The 17,188-nt window shown below is 40.5% G+C and overlaps 1 protein-coding gene across 1 annotated transcript in view; it reads left to right on the top strand.

The window, feature by feature from the left end:
• The window catches only part of dntt (deoxynucleotidyltransferase, terminal), a 147,606-nt gene that overhangs the window by 19,134 nt on the left and 111,284 nt on the right, over window positions 1-17,188 (top strand). The window contains exon 4 of the mRNA XM_074675526.1: window positions 16,880-17,050. Within this exon, the coding sequence (XP_074531627.1) occupies window positions 16,880-17,050 (171 nt within the window). The remainder of the gene's footprint in view (window positions 1-16,879; window positions 17,051-17,188) is intronic.

The following is a 17,188-nucleotide window of genomic DNA, read 5'->3' as shown; positions in this document are numbered from 1 at the left end:
AACGATTCTCATAACTCCTGAACCACAGAGTTAGAGAAAAAAATTCACTCACCATACAGTTTGAGCCACTTTTTAAACCAGGCTGTAAATATGTTTTTTTAATGCTGTAAAAGTCTGTTTTTATGGCTGGCTGTATACATGGCTTTCAGTCTTTCTGCAGCCAGTCTCAAGTGGATTCTCGCTGAACAGCAACTTTTAGCACTTCCACATAGGCTTCATTTTTACTAACCTGATGTTGAACCTTGGTACTATAGGTATTTCTTTTTAAATACTTTTGTTTTTACTACCCACGATCAGATAATGCCTTTCAAGGTGTCCATTATTGAATTTTATTACCCTTTTACCAATGAACAAGTGGTATGAAACACTAAATTCTAATTGGTAAAATCCAACAATATTGGTGAAAACTTCTCTATTGGAAAGGGGGCTTGGATGCAGCCTGTTTGTATGTGTCATATTTGCACAATTTGGTAGTCTGGAATTAGTCTAGATTGGTTTAATCTCTACTGACACTACTAGTTACTATGAGAATTTAAATGGAAACAAATAGGATACTTTTCCACATTGTATTCTGTCCTGCAATCCAGACACTGGCAGCAGAGCTGGTGAGTGCACGCCTAAGTGATCAGTTAGTAAAAAGTAACAAACTTTTGCCTCGTGGGTTCAAGGTGAGTGAAACGGATAAGCTCTGAGACGAAGAAGAAGAACTGAATGGCTAATGTTGCAGCAGTTCTCTTCACCTTGACTGGATTTATCTTTAATGGAAATGTTCAGTTAGACGTGAACAATAAAGTAAACAAGTTTTCTGCCATTCTGGTATGTTTTGCTCCTGCTTGATGACACCATAGACTGTAAAGGGTCTCCATATCCAGGTCATGTCTCATTGTGTAAAGTAGGTATGATATTCTTCCCTCAGGGCTTAGTAGAGTTATCGTGTTTATAGAGCAAAAAAAAAAAACATGAGGGCAGTGTGACCCAGACCTTTGACTTCTAAGATGTATTCAGTTTATTCTCACATCCAAGCCCTCAGGAAATGTTCCAGACTAGATCTCCCTTTGAATGGAGAAAAACCTCCACTGATCTGTCACAATGCAGATGGCACTGACATCTTGGCAAAGACCACTTTTCAAAAAAAAAAAAAAACTATCAATACTGAAGAAACATGTTTTTCTTTTTTTTCCTGTGTTGACTTTCAGAACAAACTTTAACATTTTTACTATCTCAATCTTTATACATGTAAAGAATCTCCTATCCCAGCGAGCTTTTCTCTTTTTGAGAGCATATCCAACCTCATTGCTGAAAAGACTTTCATGGGTGATTCAGGAAATAACGTTTTTTTACCACTTGTATGTGGCAGTTGATTAAAAGTTCATGGTTGGACCAGATTTTACCGGATCTCTGTCAGTGCTTTTCAAGTTTCGTCTTTTAAATTCCCTTGATCAAAAGGTAGAGTGTGTAGAAATGGGATTCTAAACTAACATGTAGAGGCTGGATTCCAATAGAAACGCTCCTGTGCTCGGTCTCCCATTGGTGATTTGCTTGTTCTTATACATCTAAATGTGACTCTTTACCATCAAATCAATCAAGTCAAATAATGTTGGAAGAGGAACACGAACTAGATGGTCTGCTCCCCTTCTGGACACTAAACTACAAACTGAGTGTACAAAGTTTGGATGTTGTTACAATTCAAACCACAGCGCTGCAAAACCACAAATAAAAACATTATATACTGCTGGTCTGTTTCACATCTGTCATCTTGACCTCAGAGCTATGCAACCTTATCAGAGCACATGCACAGTCTCCCGTCTCCTTATCTGTGTAAAACGTTTCAACGGCTCTCTCTATGATGTCTCTGAACCTTCCTTTAAACATCAGACAGACATTTTGAAAGTAGAAAATGCATTAATTATAAATCTTTGCAAGGACACAACTTAAATGACTTTAAATAAATACCTTGGTGTTAACCACTCCTGCTGCCCTTTTACCCTAAAAAGAAGCAGCTGTGGCACCTTGAGGTTGTAACAGTACTTAAGCTGGTTGAAAACTGGCACAAGTCAGGCCTATCATGTTGAAGCTTATTTTATCCTGTTTTTTAGATTTAGTATTTAAAGGTAGAGTCTGCTGGATTTTCCTAAAAATATAAAATGTCAACTTTTATGGAAATAATATTGCTCAACCGCCACTTCTTGGCCTCTAAACATGTGTGTCAGTGTCTGTGTCTGCCTTGAACCCCCTCCTCAGCCTGTATGTTGATGCTTTGGCTGTGTCTGGATATTTTTAGGCACAGAGTAACTGTGGTTACATTTGCCAGTCTCAGCAAAAAAAACATAACCATAGTGAAACCAAATGCCAAATAGATGAAGCATTTTCCAAAATGAGGGTGAAGCTTGGCTCGACTTTAGAGAGCAGCTCAGGACGAAGAGTGACGTGAGTTGACTTTCTGCTAAGCAGGTATGTGCAATAAGGCAGGGACTAGCTTGTGCCAACATGCTGAGTCAGGTGCACGGATTTCAAGTGTAGGATGTAGAAACGGGATGCTACAGGCGGTTGCTGGGCTAGTGAGTGGGTTTACATTGTCACAGTCGGACGCTGTGGGTGTGCGCTGCTGCTGGCACTGATCCAAGGGGGAGGAGCCCAGTTTGAATGTTGCGTTAACTAATAAGCGACGAAAAATCCTGCAGACCCTACCTTTAAATTTTGGTTAGCACTCATATAGATTAGTCAAATTTTGGTCAAGGTGTAATGCATCAGACAGGTTCGGGGTTATTAAATCTTCAGATTCTCAGCTAAATACAAAAGTATTTTTCTATTATCTGTAATTTATTTTTAATTTTGGGGGGGAGTGCCGTGAATGACAGGAACATAAACAACTTTGCCAAATTAACCCCCAGAGAAGTGAATACATACAAAGTGCATCACCAAAGGAGCTCCCTCAATTTTCTCTCTCTAATAGTTGCTGTCTTGATGCCATGTTTGGCTCAGAGATGTTTAATATCCCGGTGAAGTGACTAGCAATCTTGTGTGTGTGTGTGTGTGTGTGTGTGTGTGAGTGAGTGTGAGTGTGTGTGTGTTTGTGTGGGAGTGCAGAGACCCGCTGATGAGTTTCTGTAAGACCTATTAAGCACAGCTTAGCAAGGGCCTGTGAGGCGTCTGTTTCATAATGACTTTTTAGCTCCCGGTGACGGTAAACGTACATAATAGATGCACACACGTGTACAGAGACTCACCCACATGTGCTGGAATGCATGCATCATCCACACAGACACACATATGTTCAGATGTACACACACACACAATTACATGTATATGCACGTCTCACCTGGGGAGGGGCTTCGGTTCACTTTCTTATCCCTGGTTTCTTTCCACGGCATTAACTTCATAATTAGCAATCCCACTCAATTTCCCTATTCCCATGATTAACTCATTATCCCTACATACAGCCACATCAGAGAAGACTTTCCGATTAGAGGAAGGTTGTTCTGGAAAGCCACAGGTAAAACATTCCCCTGAGGCAGATGAAATGCAATTACAGGAAACATTTAAGTCTGATATAAAGGAAAAAATAAAGTGGCGCTTTGCCCTTTGAGTGTAAACCAGGGGAAATGTGCAACAGTAAACCATTAGACACAGGATATGATCGACTGAAGTGTAGCAGTGCTAATGAGGGCAAGTTATTGATCCTCCATGGTAAAGCTATCCTTGATCCATCCTGCTGTCTGCTTGATTGGGAGGCAGTCATGATGTAATGAAAGCGCCTTCGAGAGACTTTGTCATGTGTTTTCCTGTGTGAGTTTGTGTGTATACTGTGCATAGATGTGTATTGCAGCAGGAAACACAACTAGATTAAAAAAAAAAATCTTTCTAACCATTGTCATTTGATTATAATAATGTGAATTTTTTCAACCTCAAAATTGAAGAAAAAAAAAAAAGTTTTATTATCTTTCGCAAACTGTGCAGTTAAACTGTCATTGGCTTGTTTGTGTCATTCTAATAGGTTTTGTATGTCACACTGTTGAAAAGTGTCCAGCTATAGATTATCTTTGCTCCTTCATTAATACTGTCAATAACATGCCTGAAAGTTCATTGTTTCTCATTAGCAAGTCAGATATCAGCTGACAGGACGCTGGTGATGAGCAGTGTGAGGAGAAGCCTGCCTTGTGTGTGTGTGTGTGTGTGTGTGTGTGTGTGTGTGTGTGTGTGTGTGTGTGTGTGTGTGTGTGTGTGTGTGTGTGTGTGTGTGTGTGTGTGTGTGTGTGTGTGTGTGTGTGTACTGTGTTTAAAGAGATGATGAAGCATCTTTTTGCTTGAGGTTAGGCGACTGCTGGAGTTTTAACAAATGTCTTAACACTGAGAGTCTCATTTCCAACTTTTCTTTTTTTTAATCACTGCATGAAATTTATTCTAAAAGTAAAATACAGCAGGTGATAATACTTCAGCACCTGGTTTGCCTGTTATCAGTGAAGAAATACTGCAAGATTTAAACAAAGTGATACTGAAACAATCTCATGTTAAGGCTGTGTAATGCTCTCCTCTCAAACATGATGCACAGAAATGAGACGAGCAGAATCAGTATGAGATAACGTGTGTGGCTTCTATATTCTATAACATGCTGCAGGGGGCATACTCAAACTGCAGGGGGCAGTATATCACAAATGCACCCCTACCACATCACTACACTAGAGTAGAAGAAGTTGTTTTTTACACTGTTTACAAGTTTTTTTTTTCTCTGCTGAGTTTGGCTTCAATTTCACACCCTGAATTGTTCATCACATTGTTAACAGTGTGATGAATCATAGAAATGCCAGTATTTTTTGGCATCTGTGGAAGTTGTACATTTTTGGAGGTGCATGACACAGAAATTCAACGCATAGAAAAGAACATGCCAGGGAGGGAGGGCGCTATAATGAGGTGACTCAGCCGACTTGGTGGACTTATCAAGCATAAAGCATAAACCAAGTTCTACTTGTGTTCAGGATAGAACTTGAACATTTATGGTCTTGAGTATTTTCTGCAATTACACTTAAAGGATGGTTCTGCATATTATTATATTTTTTCATTCAACCTTTGTTTGGCCAGGACACTCACTAAGATTAAAGAGGGTATTTTGTATGGCTTTATAGTGTTCCTCTGGTAACCCTGTGACAGCTTTTCTTGATCCAGTGTTGAGAAAATCCCTATTGTTCTCACACTGTTTTAGAAAACCCTCATTTCATCCTCTGTCCTCATTTTGGCTTCTGTCTCTTTAAGACTCCCTGCTTCATTCCTCTGATTGGACAGGAGACTGGAGGCTGGTTAGGGACAGAGCTAGGGACAGATCTTGGTGATGAAAGCCTGCTGCAGCAATGTGTCGTGAATCAGGAGATCTTTGTGCAATGACTTCACCATTTCAGACATGCTGGTGAAGACCTGGTGTCATTGTTAGAACTGAAATTTTGAGAACTTTACAAGCCGAACCAGGAATTTCTACACCAAAGAAAAGTCTAGCGATAAAAATATGTGAATCCAGCATTAATGATTTTTTTATTTTAAATATACTATTTCCCCTCAGATCCTCTACACTACTTCTAATCTTGGTGCCAGTTGTTCACATAAAGCAGATCAGTTTTCACCCCCATAAAAAGCTGAATTATTAAACCAACAGAGCTGATGAGTGCGATGGTGATACCGTGTGGTGGAGCAAACAGTTGGAGGTATCAAATGCCATGTGTATGACTGCATGTGCACTGCTGTTTTTTTTTTTTTTAGCACAGCCTATTTGTGCATAAAACTTCATTGGTAGACAGTGAAGGGTTGAGGAAGCGTGCTGCGTTGATGTCAGGGAGAAGGGGAAGAGAGGAGCATCCAGGCCAGCAGGGTGTGCAGGTTAGGGAGGAGGAAGTGGGTGATGCAGAGAGGTGTCAGGATCAGGAAGAGAGGATGAGCATCATCTCAGAAACAGCACCCCAGTGAGGTGTCAATCACACTCCAGCTGCAAGCCTCCCTTCATTCCACAGCCACGCACTATTGATTTATTCATCCCTGCTCCCTCTTTATCCCTGCTCCCTCCTCCATCACTTCTCCCTGCCCTTCTCCATGTCTAACACCTCCTCACTCCCTCTTCTTACCCTGCTCTGTCTCTCTTGTGCCATGTCTCGCTGTGACCGGAAGCTCCACACCCTCTTTCTACGAGCACTCACACACACACGCGTCAAACCAACGCCCCATTTTTTCTTTTTGTCTGCTCAGCCACAAATCTGCTGCTGTCATAATTTCAGCATAAGCCTGATTCACGCTTACACAAAAATTGACATTTGTGTCAGGCTGATTGACAGGCAGCATTGAACGCCTTTTCTCTGATGGCAACACAAAAATACACACATAGACCAACATGTGTGTGATCACACACACACTTAACAAGAATGATGAAGCAGTGGAGTTGAGTGGAAGACAGAAAGAGAGGACTTATCATGATGAACGCATGTGTTTTTCAACACAGCCTACAGTGTGTTAAAATAAAACACCACAGAGGAGGAGACCAGTGGAAGGACATGGATCGATTTATTCATCCAACTCATTCTCATTCTCTCCTTTTTTTTAAAGAGAGGTTTAAGGAAGATGAACGTGTAGAGCTTTACTGTAACAGTCGATATTTTTTCGTTACCTCTGACCTCCCTTTACTTAGACTTGTGTGAAAACGTTTAGGGAGGTAAATGTCTAAGAAGTAGAGTTGGTTCAGTGAAATTCTTCAGCCAGCAAACAGTGGAGCTACAAAGAAATCACAGGACCCAAATTATCCAAACAAACTACATCCACCAAAAGCAATTCTGCAACTAAGGGATTCCAATTTTTATCTAAGTGACCATCTGTATGAGAGAAATGATCTCTGCAGACTAAGACATTTTTTGTTAAAGCAAAATAATTTTTATTTTTTTTCTTGAAACCACAATTAACCTGAACAACACTCCTTCGAACTACCATACTTATTGATGATGTTATGAATTTTTAGGGATCTCCTGATAAGCTTTTTTAGCCCCTGACCCCAATTTGATTAGAGCTCAAGCGTCTTCGAGAAAAACAAGTATCTACTCACTGCTTTCACCCTGTGAAACAATTGTATCACATTCATAACAAGTGGCTGTTGGGCTGCTTTGACTCTCTGGTTTGATATTTCAAACTGCTGGCATTTGAGCCATGAGGTTGCTAATGCTAATGTTATAGACTGTCCTGTCTTTGGCGTATATATGTTTATTATATAGTTTGCTTGATGTCACGTTTCAAACTACAGCGCGACTTGAGCTGCGTTTCCACCAAGCAGTCCGGGTCGGTTCAGTACGATATGGGACGGTTTGGGACAGTTAAGTCTGATCCCGTTTGCGTTTCCACAGCAAACTGTGCCCTCTCGTGGTGGGCGGTGTGTAAGCCGGATGCTGGAAGCTGCAGCTTGTAAACAATAGCGCAACGCCTATCAGCTTACCCCGCTATTAAATCCAACAAAGAAGAAAACGAGACACAGTAAACAAAGAGCACGGATGGAAGACATGCGGCATTTCATCCTCTCTGTGATTTTCATGAAACTCTCTGTTACAAAGTGCAATCAAGCTTTGTTTAAGAGAAGTCTGTGTGTCGCCAGGAGAAATGCAGCCGCTGTCGGGGCAAGTGACGATTCTTTTGACCAATCAACAGTCTGCAGTGTGTTGCTCCACCTTCAGAGAGCGGATCAGTTCAGTCTGGCACCCATACGAAAGGGTCCCAAAAAAGTGGTACGGCTCGTCTCGGATTTTAGGGATCCGTCCCGGGATGAGTCAGTGGAAACGCCGCTAAAAGCACACCGTACTGAGACGAACCGACCCGGACTGCTCAGTGGAAGCGCGGCTATATTGTTTGATTATTACTTTACCTCACTGCCTTGTATCTGGTAAAAAGTTGTCTCAAATTGTTTTGATCTGATCACAATTTAATTCCAAAACAAACACGTCTTGTTAAAAGTCAGGTCTTCACGACAATGCGAGTATGACTCGTGTCAAAAGGTGGTAAGGAGGTCCAATTAAAACAGATCCTCCTCACATCACCTTCAAGCTGGATGCCATGTCTTGAGTTGTGATAAGGTATTGTGAATGGATGGTAATACATTTTAGACTTTTAACATGGTGAGCAGGATCTGTTAAGACTGGGTCTTGTGGAGGTGGAGGGGACATCTCTCACACATTTGGGATTTCGGTTTGCACAACCACCAATCTCATGTACATTTTGTTATTAGTTAGATTTATTGTTCATTATGTTTGGTGTGAATCTGGTGGATGATGTGCATGCAAAGGAAAACAGCAAAAATCAAATTAAATAAATAAAACAGACTAAAAAACAGGCTTTTGGTAGGAAAAGTCAGTTTTAATTTTTTTTATTTATTAAGTTGACAGACATGTATAACAACTATAAGAACCTGTTAGTTGCTGAAACAGGAGCTTTAATGTCCTACTTAGAGTACAGTTTTTATCGGAGACTGCATTGTGCCCTTTAGGGCCCATTTTCATAGCAAGGAGCAATTCACCAGAGGGATTTGAAAACTTTTTGAACTCATTAATCATTTGAAACCCTGAACATGTTAATTTGGCTCAAGTTTAAAATTAAAATCTTATAGTGTACATATTAAAATTTTAATCTTTTCCTAGCTGGCCAACTCTGAAGCCATAGTTTTTGGAAGTAAACTTTAAAAGACCAAGAATTTTTTTTTTACATCACTCATCATGCACACATGAGAGGGAAATATAAAAAGCTGTTAATGGTGTCAAAATGCTTCTCTGCAGGATCTAAAATCACCTTTCATGGTTTTCTTTCTGCACATGCAGAGACGTGCTGCTGTGCTAACATGACTCGCAGGCGTGTCCGGGATTTTCAGTGGTAGGGGGTAAATCGACGTGTTATATCAACGTCCCTGCACGCCAAGTCCCCATACCAATCTTAATTCCTCATTAATTAGATGAAAGCATATACAGTGTGGCTCTCTGAGCCTGCAGAGCTGAATACATAGAGCTGCCAAGACGGCACTACGGCTGCCTGACCGTGGAGAGTGTGTCTGTGTGAAAGGTCTGAATCCAGTTTCGAACAGGTGAGATATCTATAATTGGATGTTCTGCTTCAGTGTGACTTTTTAACAAGAAGTAATGCAATTATGTTAGTGCGTTATTACCGAGAAGTTATCGGATTTAAAACAAAACATCATTATTTGGGGGAATTGGCTTTTTGCTCCCAGTCATGTGGATTACTTTTAGCCCACTTGGCGGCAGCACAATAAGCTACAAACATTATCCTCAAACAGCTGATGTGACCTTTATTGATGGTTCAGAAGATAGGGCTAAGAACCATTTTCTTCTGTTACCTGCTGATTTATCCACTGCCCTGTCCCTTTAAGGCCTGCTCATGTCTCCTTTAATGTGAAAATGGACACATTTTACAGGAAATATTTGTCTATACCTGCAATAACCCATTAGCCTTTACATTATGATGCAAGTTAAACTACTGAACAAGATGCTCCCTGAACCAACCAGACTCATTCAGCTTTAGCTGTGACGGACAGTCCAGCATTTTTAAGCTCTGCTTTTAGAAGGCTGATCTCAAGTTTTCAGTTCGCTCAGCTTAATTTGTTCCTCTGCCAGGAGTATCTCTGCTTTTGCTCTTTCAGTTTCTCTTTGCTTTTACTTTACTGTATTGAAATGATTTATTGGTAGCTTAAGTTAACTTGATCAACTTTATCACTGTAATGTTTAAAAAGTCAAGTGTGTGCAAAATACAAATAAAAGTCTCAACTCTGAATTGTACAAATGTTGTATCATCTGACCAATTTTAAAGTTTTACTACATTTTCTTCCTGAAATCCACATTGAAATCAAGCCCCCTTTTGGGATCAGGATTATTCTGTTTTTTTGGATCAAAGTGATCCAAATCCTACTGAACAGTTTTAAACAACGCAAACAAGGTTCGATCCAGATTAAAACTAGGATTGGATATCATGATCCAATCCGATCTTGAAATCCTTCTTTACCTTTTAAACAACCCCGTTTTCTTCATTTGATCCAATCCAATAACCAAAATTCCATTGCATTACCTTTGAACAACTGGCCCAAGTTTTTTTTTTTCTTTTTTTTTTTTTATCACAAGACAATGTTTCACAAACTGTTTTCCATGTCACCTAGTTTGGATTCAACCTTTGTTTCAATTTATTGTGGCGCCAGAAAGTCCAAACCAGTAAAGCTGAAATAACACATCAACATGTTACACACCCTGCACACAGAACACTTACACAACACCAGCCTGCCCCACCACCTATCCAATTACAAGCTCGCTCTGCGATTTGTCTCATGCTGTGAACAGAGCCAGGCTATGCGCCTGTGTGTGTGTGTGTGTGTGTGTGTGTGTGTGTGTGTGTGTGTGTGTGTGTGTGTGTGTGTGTGTGTGTGTGTGTGTGTGTGTGTGTGTGTGTGTGTGTGTGTGTGTGTGTGTTTGCTGGGATATAAAGACTTGTTCCTCTCCATGTGCTGTGGTGTACGGGTCAGTGCGTCTCCTGGGTGAGCTGGACTAACAGTCTGCTGCTCACTGACCTGGGGCTGCATGTCTGCACAGGACTGCGGGTGGTGCACTGACCTCAGATCACGGGTTGGCTTGAGGAGAAAAAGCTGATGCATAAAACCACGAGTCTGTCCAGAGCTGTGGTCACACTGAGCTGCATCCAGACCAGGTCCTGGATTTAAAATGGCTCTGCTGTAGTCCCTGTAGGGCTTCTTTTTCACTCACAGACTGGCTCATTCAGCTGTACTGTATTCACTGTTGCCCTCTTAAACCTATCTGATTTATTCGTGACATAAAGGGCAATGTAGAGGCATGCTAGAGTTAGCATTAAAGGAGCGGGGCCAGATGTCAGAAGTTGTTAAGCTCCTCGTGCTATTCAAGTTCACAGTGAAATACAGCTCATGCTGGAAGTTGTTCCCATAAAGGTTCATTCTGTAAGTTTCTGGTTAATATTAGGTCAAATTAATCTCTGTGAATTGAAAAAGTCCTCTGCAGATGTCAAGCCCTGTGAGAATCAAGTAATGATCATCTTAGCAACGGGCTTCTTTAGTCTTCTGCACATGATCAGTTGCAGGAGTGAAGTCATTTTTAAAAAAAAATTTGCTTTAACCTATTAGTCTAAGAAACCATTTTGTCAATAATCCTAGTCAGTTTAAAGGTAGGGTCTTCAGGATTTTTTGTTGCTTGTTAGCTCCTCCTCCTTGGCTCAGTGCCAGCTGCAGCGCACACCCACAGCCTCCGAAACAAACACTGACACACATGTATAGAGGCCTAGAAGTGATAATTGGGCAGTATTATTTCTGTAAAAGTTGAAATTTTACTTTTTTAGGAAAATCCTGCAGACTCTATCAGGATTGGATCAATCCTCATTGTCATTAACCCTGTACAATAAAATAAAATAAAATAATAAATAAGTAATGCAACAGGGCTGAATAGTGGCACAACGTAGGTGCTGCAACCTCAAAGCAAGGAGGTCAAGGGTTCGATTTCCAGCTAGGTCAGTGGGCCTTTCTGTATGGCGCTTGCATGTTCTCCCCATGCAGGCGTGGGCTCTCTCTGGGTTCTTTCTCCTACAGTCCTAAAACATGCTCACCAGGTCAATTGAGCACTCTTAATTGTCCATAGGTGTGAGTGTGTGCGTGGCTGGTGTCAGCCCTGTGATTGACTGGCAACCAGTCCAGGGTGTACCCCGCCTCTCGCCCAATGACAGCTGGGATAGGCTCCAGACACTTGTGACCCTGGAGGATAAGAGGTTCACAAAATGAATGAATAAATAATGCAACATAACCTACTGTTAAACAAAAATAAAACTTGGACTATGATGATCCTTCTCTGAGATATTTGCTCAAACCATGACCCTAGAAAACACTTTCCTCTTAAAATGAGAATATCTAGTGTCAGAGCATTGAAATTTTGTTCTCCCTGGTTCTATAGTATGTTTGTCTGACCTCTACATGAGTTTGGGCTGGTGTTTTTACATAAACCATGTGTCTGTGATGCCTGTTTTAGTGCTGTTATACTTTCTTTGGGTGCTGTGTTTTTGAGTCCAAAAAGTGTCTTTGTTCAAGACAACTTTTTACCAGAGACAACATAAAGAGGCAAGGTATTTCTCAACAGTTACTTTCGAAACGTGTCAACAAGCAAACTTTGTCAGTTTGTAAGTAGTTTAGTAGCTGTTTATATTTAGTGCAGCTGGCAGTGCGGTGCTCTAAGACATGTCTGCAATGTGTAAATTCAGTAAATCCTGGTTAGCTATATCCTGCCAGTCATACACCGATCAGAGCTAACGTAACCTCACTCTTCATTTTATTGACAGACTCTCAAGTTTAAACAGACCACTGCAGAAAAACTGATGACTGTGGGTTGGAATGAACATTATCACAAACAGATTAACTCATCTTTCAGCCAGTGCTCTGTCACTCTCCTGTTTAGCTTTCTTCTGCTTCGACGTCCTTTTTCTTTCTAACAGTCCAGCTCCGGTGCTTGCCATTACTACAAAATAAATCCATGAAATTGTTTTCTTTGAGATACATGGTTATTTGTTAAAAAAAAAAAAATGAATGTGAAGTCATGATTGACGGCTCTGTTCATGAGTGTGGCTCCTACAGGATTAGAATAGTTGAGAGGAAACAACTGAATAAAAAAGAACTAGCACAGACACTAGAGTCATTTAACTTTCCAAAACTTCCCTGCGAATACCTGTTTTTGTCTGTGCTGTATTTGGTAGCAGTAAAGGTGACGTCAGTATTGTAGCTCCATTTGAAAAAAACTTTGCCTTATGTGAGGAGGTGGAGGAGTGCCATCTACAGAAATATATCACCACTGGTTCATATCTAAAAAAAACTTCTCATTAGCTGTTAAACAAAATCCAAATTAAAAACTTGCCTTGTACCTTCACAAAAGCCAGCACAAACCATCTGTCACTGGCTTTGACAACAAAAAGACACATCCCAACATAAGTGTGATCACACTGCTCTGGTTCCATTTAACATCTATCAAGACAGAGGAAAAACCAAGGTAAAAGATTTCAGGTTGCCAAAAAAAAGTTTCATTAAAATAAAGCAAGAAGGCAAAACTAACGTTTCAGTCTTTGGAACTTGTGGGTCGGAAATATTTTGGTTGGTGGAAGGATGGAGTGAAATAACACTTCAAACTCAGATCTTATCGAGAAGGGGGGGAAGCTGTCTAATTATCACATTTTCCTCATTATCAGAGGGAAATAACTCAAAATGTGTGGGGGTTGGCAGGAAGAATACTCAGAGGACTTTAGTATAATAATACATTTGTGTAATATTTGGAGTACTTAAAGACTTTAAAGTGTTAATTCTGTCCTATCATGGAGAACAGTTTGGATTTAGTTTGCAGAGCAGCACCAGAATTTTCTGATCATTTACTCCTAATGTCTTTTTAATAACTGGATGAACCAGAGGTGGCACCGTCTTTCAGGAAATTGCTCCTTCTTGTTTCAATTAAAAGTTCTCAGTGAAGTGCTGTCTATTAGAAATAATGGAGCGTTCATATTAGGCACAAAGAAAAAAACACCTGCAGCTCCTCGTTCCTCCCTGCAGCAGCCCGTCTCACACATACTCAGACAGCAGGCTCATCTGAGATGATGTTCGTCACAGCCCACCAATGAATATTACCTGTTAGGCTGATGAAAAGCTGTACCCAGCTCTCCTGTGTTGACATGTTTTTCTCCTCTCAGTTCCACATCAGCAGCTCGGCACTTCAGCTGCAGCACAAACCGAGACGCGGTCCAGCTGAACACGGTGCCAAATGTTCAGATGCATGCCAGCATCTCAGAGTGTGACATGAACATTTTTATCAAGGTTTTATTTTTTCTCTTACATGACAAAAAAATCCATAAAATGATTTTCAGTTTGTAAAATGTTCTAGTACGATATCTAGAGAAGTGAGGTGATGTTTGGAAGCTTTATGTTTTCATCCATAACACCTTATAAATATTGCTCCATGATCTGTGCTAGTAACTAAAAATGGCCTCTGAAGAATATGGTGACAGGCTTATTACACACTGTAAAATAACCACTGTTAGATCAGGTTCAGGAAAAGATCAGGATTTTGGCCAGAAGAGATTAAAATAACTAGATTCATGTTAATATCAAGACTTAAAGTTGTGGTTGGGGACTTTGGGTAAACAGCAAGTTTGTTTCAGATTTGAACCTTTTAATGGTCTTTTATCCCCTAGTAAAGGTAGACTCTCAGCAACAGAAGTGGAAAGGAGGGTCGTTGTGTTACCACTTGAAAATCCCCAGGAGATGTTTCTTTAATCGAGTGTGTTTGGTTTCCCAAGACTTATCAGCGTATACTTCAGAAGTGACTTCTGTAAACCAGGTTTTAGTTGTCAGGGATGTTTTCTGCTTCATCAAGACAGCAGTGTACCGTCTCTGCACCTGAGTACACCTTATTTTAAGACCAACATACTCATGGGTGCTAAAGTTAGCACAAGTTGATACTATACACAAATACCAAGATGTGTGTTACCGGAAACTATTTAATCTTTTTATCATTCAGCAGGAGAGTTATGTCAAAATCTTGCTGAGTGATCTACAGGGTATACGCTGAAATCTTACGGCTAAATTCAATACCTTTTCTAGACTTTTTAAAAAACTTTTCAAAAAGTCTTAAGACCTTATCGTAACTTTAAGCTGTTATTAACAACCGATCTTTGACAGTTGTAGTTGGCATTTTAACATGAATTGGGTAAGCTGAGAAGGAATAAAGCTTGAAAGAATAGATGAAACTAAAGGCAGGTTAATTGACATTCCCATTCCCACAAAAAGTAACAGCAGTTATTTAAGGCCAACTTGCAGAAAAAAAAAGACAATAATTTTTTATCATCATTGTCATAATTTAGGACATGTGCTTGAGATTGTGTTATGTGCTTGCCGTTACATACGGAGGGCTACTAAACTACTGTACAAACTGAGTTTGTTGTCACATTAGCCTACGGATATGTTTGGCTGCTAGCGTTGCATATTGCCCACGCCTCACAAAATTACAACTTTGCTTGTTGTTACGTTTCAAACAACAGTGCTATGTAAAAGTATCAATAAATACCTTATCTCGTCGCGTTGTATCCAGTAAAAAGGTGAATTGAACAAAGAAAATTTGTTCCAAAACAACTGAGATCAGGGGAAGCTCTCTCTAAATCATAAGAATCCAAGATCCCAGGTCCTGAAAAGTCTGATAAATTTTCTCAGGAGGCTTGAGAAACTCTTATGATCTAGAGAGAAATATTTTGAGATGCTAAAGCTTTTGCCTAGATCCTCACTCTGGTCCGTGATGAGTGTGACAAGCAAGATGATCGTCCAATCACCAGGTGTGGTTACTTTTGAAGGTTCAGACCCTGAAAACTTTCTGAACCAGATGGACTATTTGCGTGGCGGATATATCGAACTGTCTGTCTGGCGTGTCAGGTTAGTTTGTAACAGTTGCAAGAAGGAAAATAAATATCCATGGATACGTTTGGAGTCAAAGCTTTAACTAATAAGATTTAATACTTCATAACATTATGATTAAGACTTTTTAATACTTTTTAAGGGCCTTAATTTTCCCACAACTGATTTATCAACTTTTAATACTTTTTAAGACCCCGCGGACACCCTGATCTAGTAAGAGGCTCTTTGTAGTGTAATGTATAGAATTACAGCTGTGATGCTCCACGTGTACTGCAGATCGTGCTGCTGGGATTATTGATGAAAGAGATTGAAGGACTCTGATGGTCAGTGATGAAACATTTTTTACATTATCTAAAGGGTTGTTTCTTGCATTATTGTTCTTTTCTTGAAGGGATGGCGTCAACATGGTTGTAATTAGGGCTGGGACGATGTGCTTTCCTCCTGATTCAACTCATTTACGATTTTTAGAGTGCCAATTCGATTTAAATTGCGATTCTTAGATATTACTGATTTCTTTCTGTGATTTTTAGTTTGCCTTTTTAAAAACAAGATCAAGTGATAAAGTTCAATGATGATGATGATGATGTCTACAGACCCCCCCCCCCCCCCCCCCCCCCCCCCCCCCCCAAAAAAAAAAAAAAAAAAAAAAAAGAGTTAATTTTCAGGATTTTTTTCAGGGGATCTGACATCTCAATGTTTTCTCAATCCAGCTCGTAAACAAAGACAAAAATGAAGAATTTAAATTGAAAAACGTCAAACAAAAAATCTTGATACTTCGATACAATAATATTTATAATGTTGCACTCCTATCAGCACACTTATGTTAAATGCTTTGGATCAAAGAAGTGATCTGAGAAGTACGTCATCTTGCTCTTCGGGGCTGCAGGAGACCTCTGGGTCGATCATAAGTTTGTTCTTTAAATACTGATAAACCAGCTTTAAAAAAAACACTTAGATACAGTTTGAGGATCCTGCTGAGTTGTGCTCTGCCTGTATTTATTGTGCGACGTGTTCTGGGGTCTGTTTGAGTGTTTTCTCTGTGAAGGGACTGTGCGGCTACCTCTGTCCCATGGGAGTCTGTTGTGAACAAGTGGGAAATGACAGGATCCTGTCTGGTGTTCACTGGCCTCTAATGTCTCTGTGCGGTCATCCAGAAGGAAACCGACATGCAGCCTGTCCCCCTGAACGGGGACTGAGATGGAGCATGCACAGAGCTCTTGCAGGACGGGTCACTGCACTCTCCACATATGGCTGCACACCTCACACTTCTCTGCTTGCTTTTAGTCTTCATTTTGTGTTTTTACTAGCTGATTAATGCATGTTTCACAAAACTTTACAGAGATCAATATTTGTTTTCCCTCCACATTTGTTGTTTAGCTGTTTTCCTCCCTCTTACCTGTCCTTGTTCCTGTGTCCCTGCAGGACGCCTTTGAAGTGCTGGCAGAGAGCTACGAGCTGAATGAGATCGAGGGTCCATGTCTGGCCTTTAGGAGAGCTGCTTCTGTCCTGAAGAGCCTGCCCTCGGCGGTGCAGAGCCTGGGGGCCACTCAGGACCTGCCCTGCCTGGGGGAACACAGCAAGGCAGTGATGAAGGTAAAAGACCCAGAGACTTAGTGCAGAGTTCACTCAGAGTCCAGCTGCGAGCAAATTCATCTTTGCAAACTATTGTCATGGGCAACCATAACAAACAGAGAGGAACACAAACTATTTCTTCATAAAACAGCTCATTTT

This window comes from Halichoeres trimaculatus, unplaced genomic scaffold (genome assembly GCF_033239565.1).
Source record: "Halichoeres trimaculatus isolate MK-OKI-2021-1 unplaced genomic scaffold, fHalTri1.1 fHalTri1_scaffold_8, whole genome shotgun sequence".
Lineage (NCBI taxonomy): Eukaryota > Metazoa > Chordata > Actinopteri > Labriformes > Labridae > Halichoeres > Halichoeres trimaculatus.
Note: the sequence above shows the minus strand (reverse complement) of the source record. Positions and strands in the feature narration are given on the sequence as shown.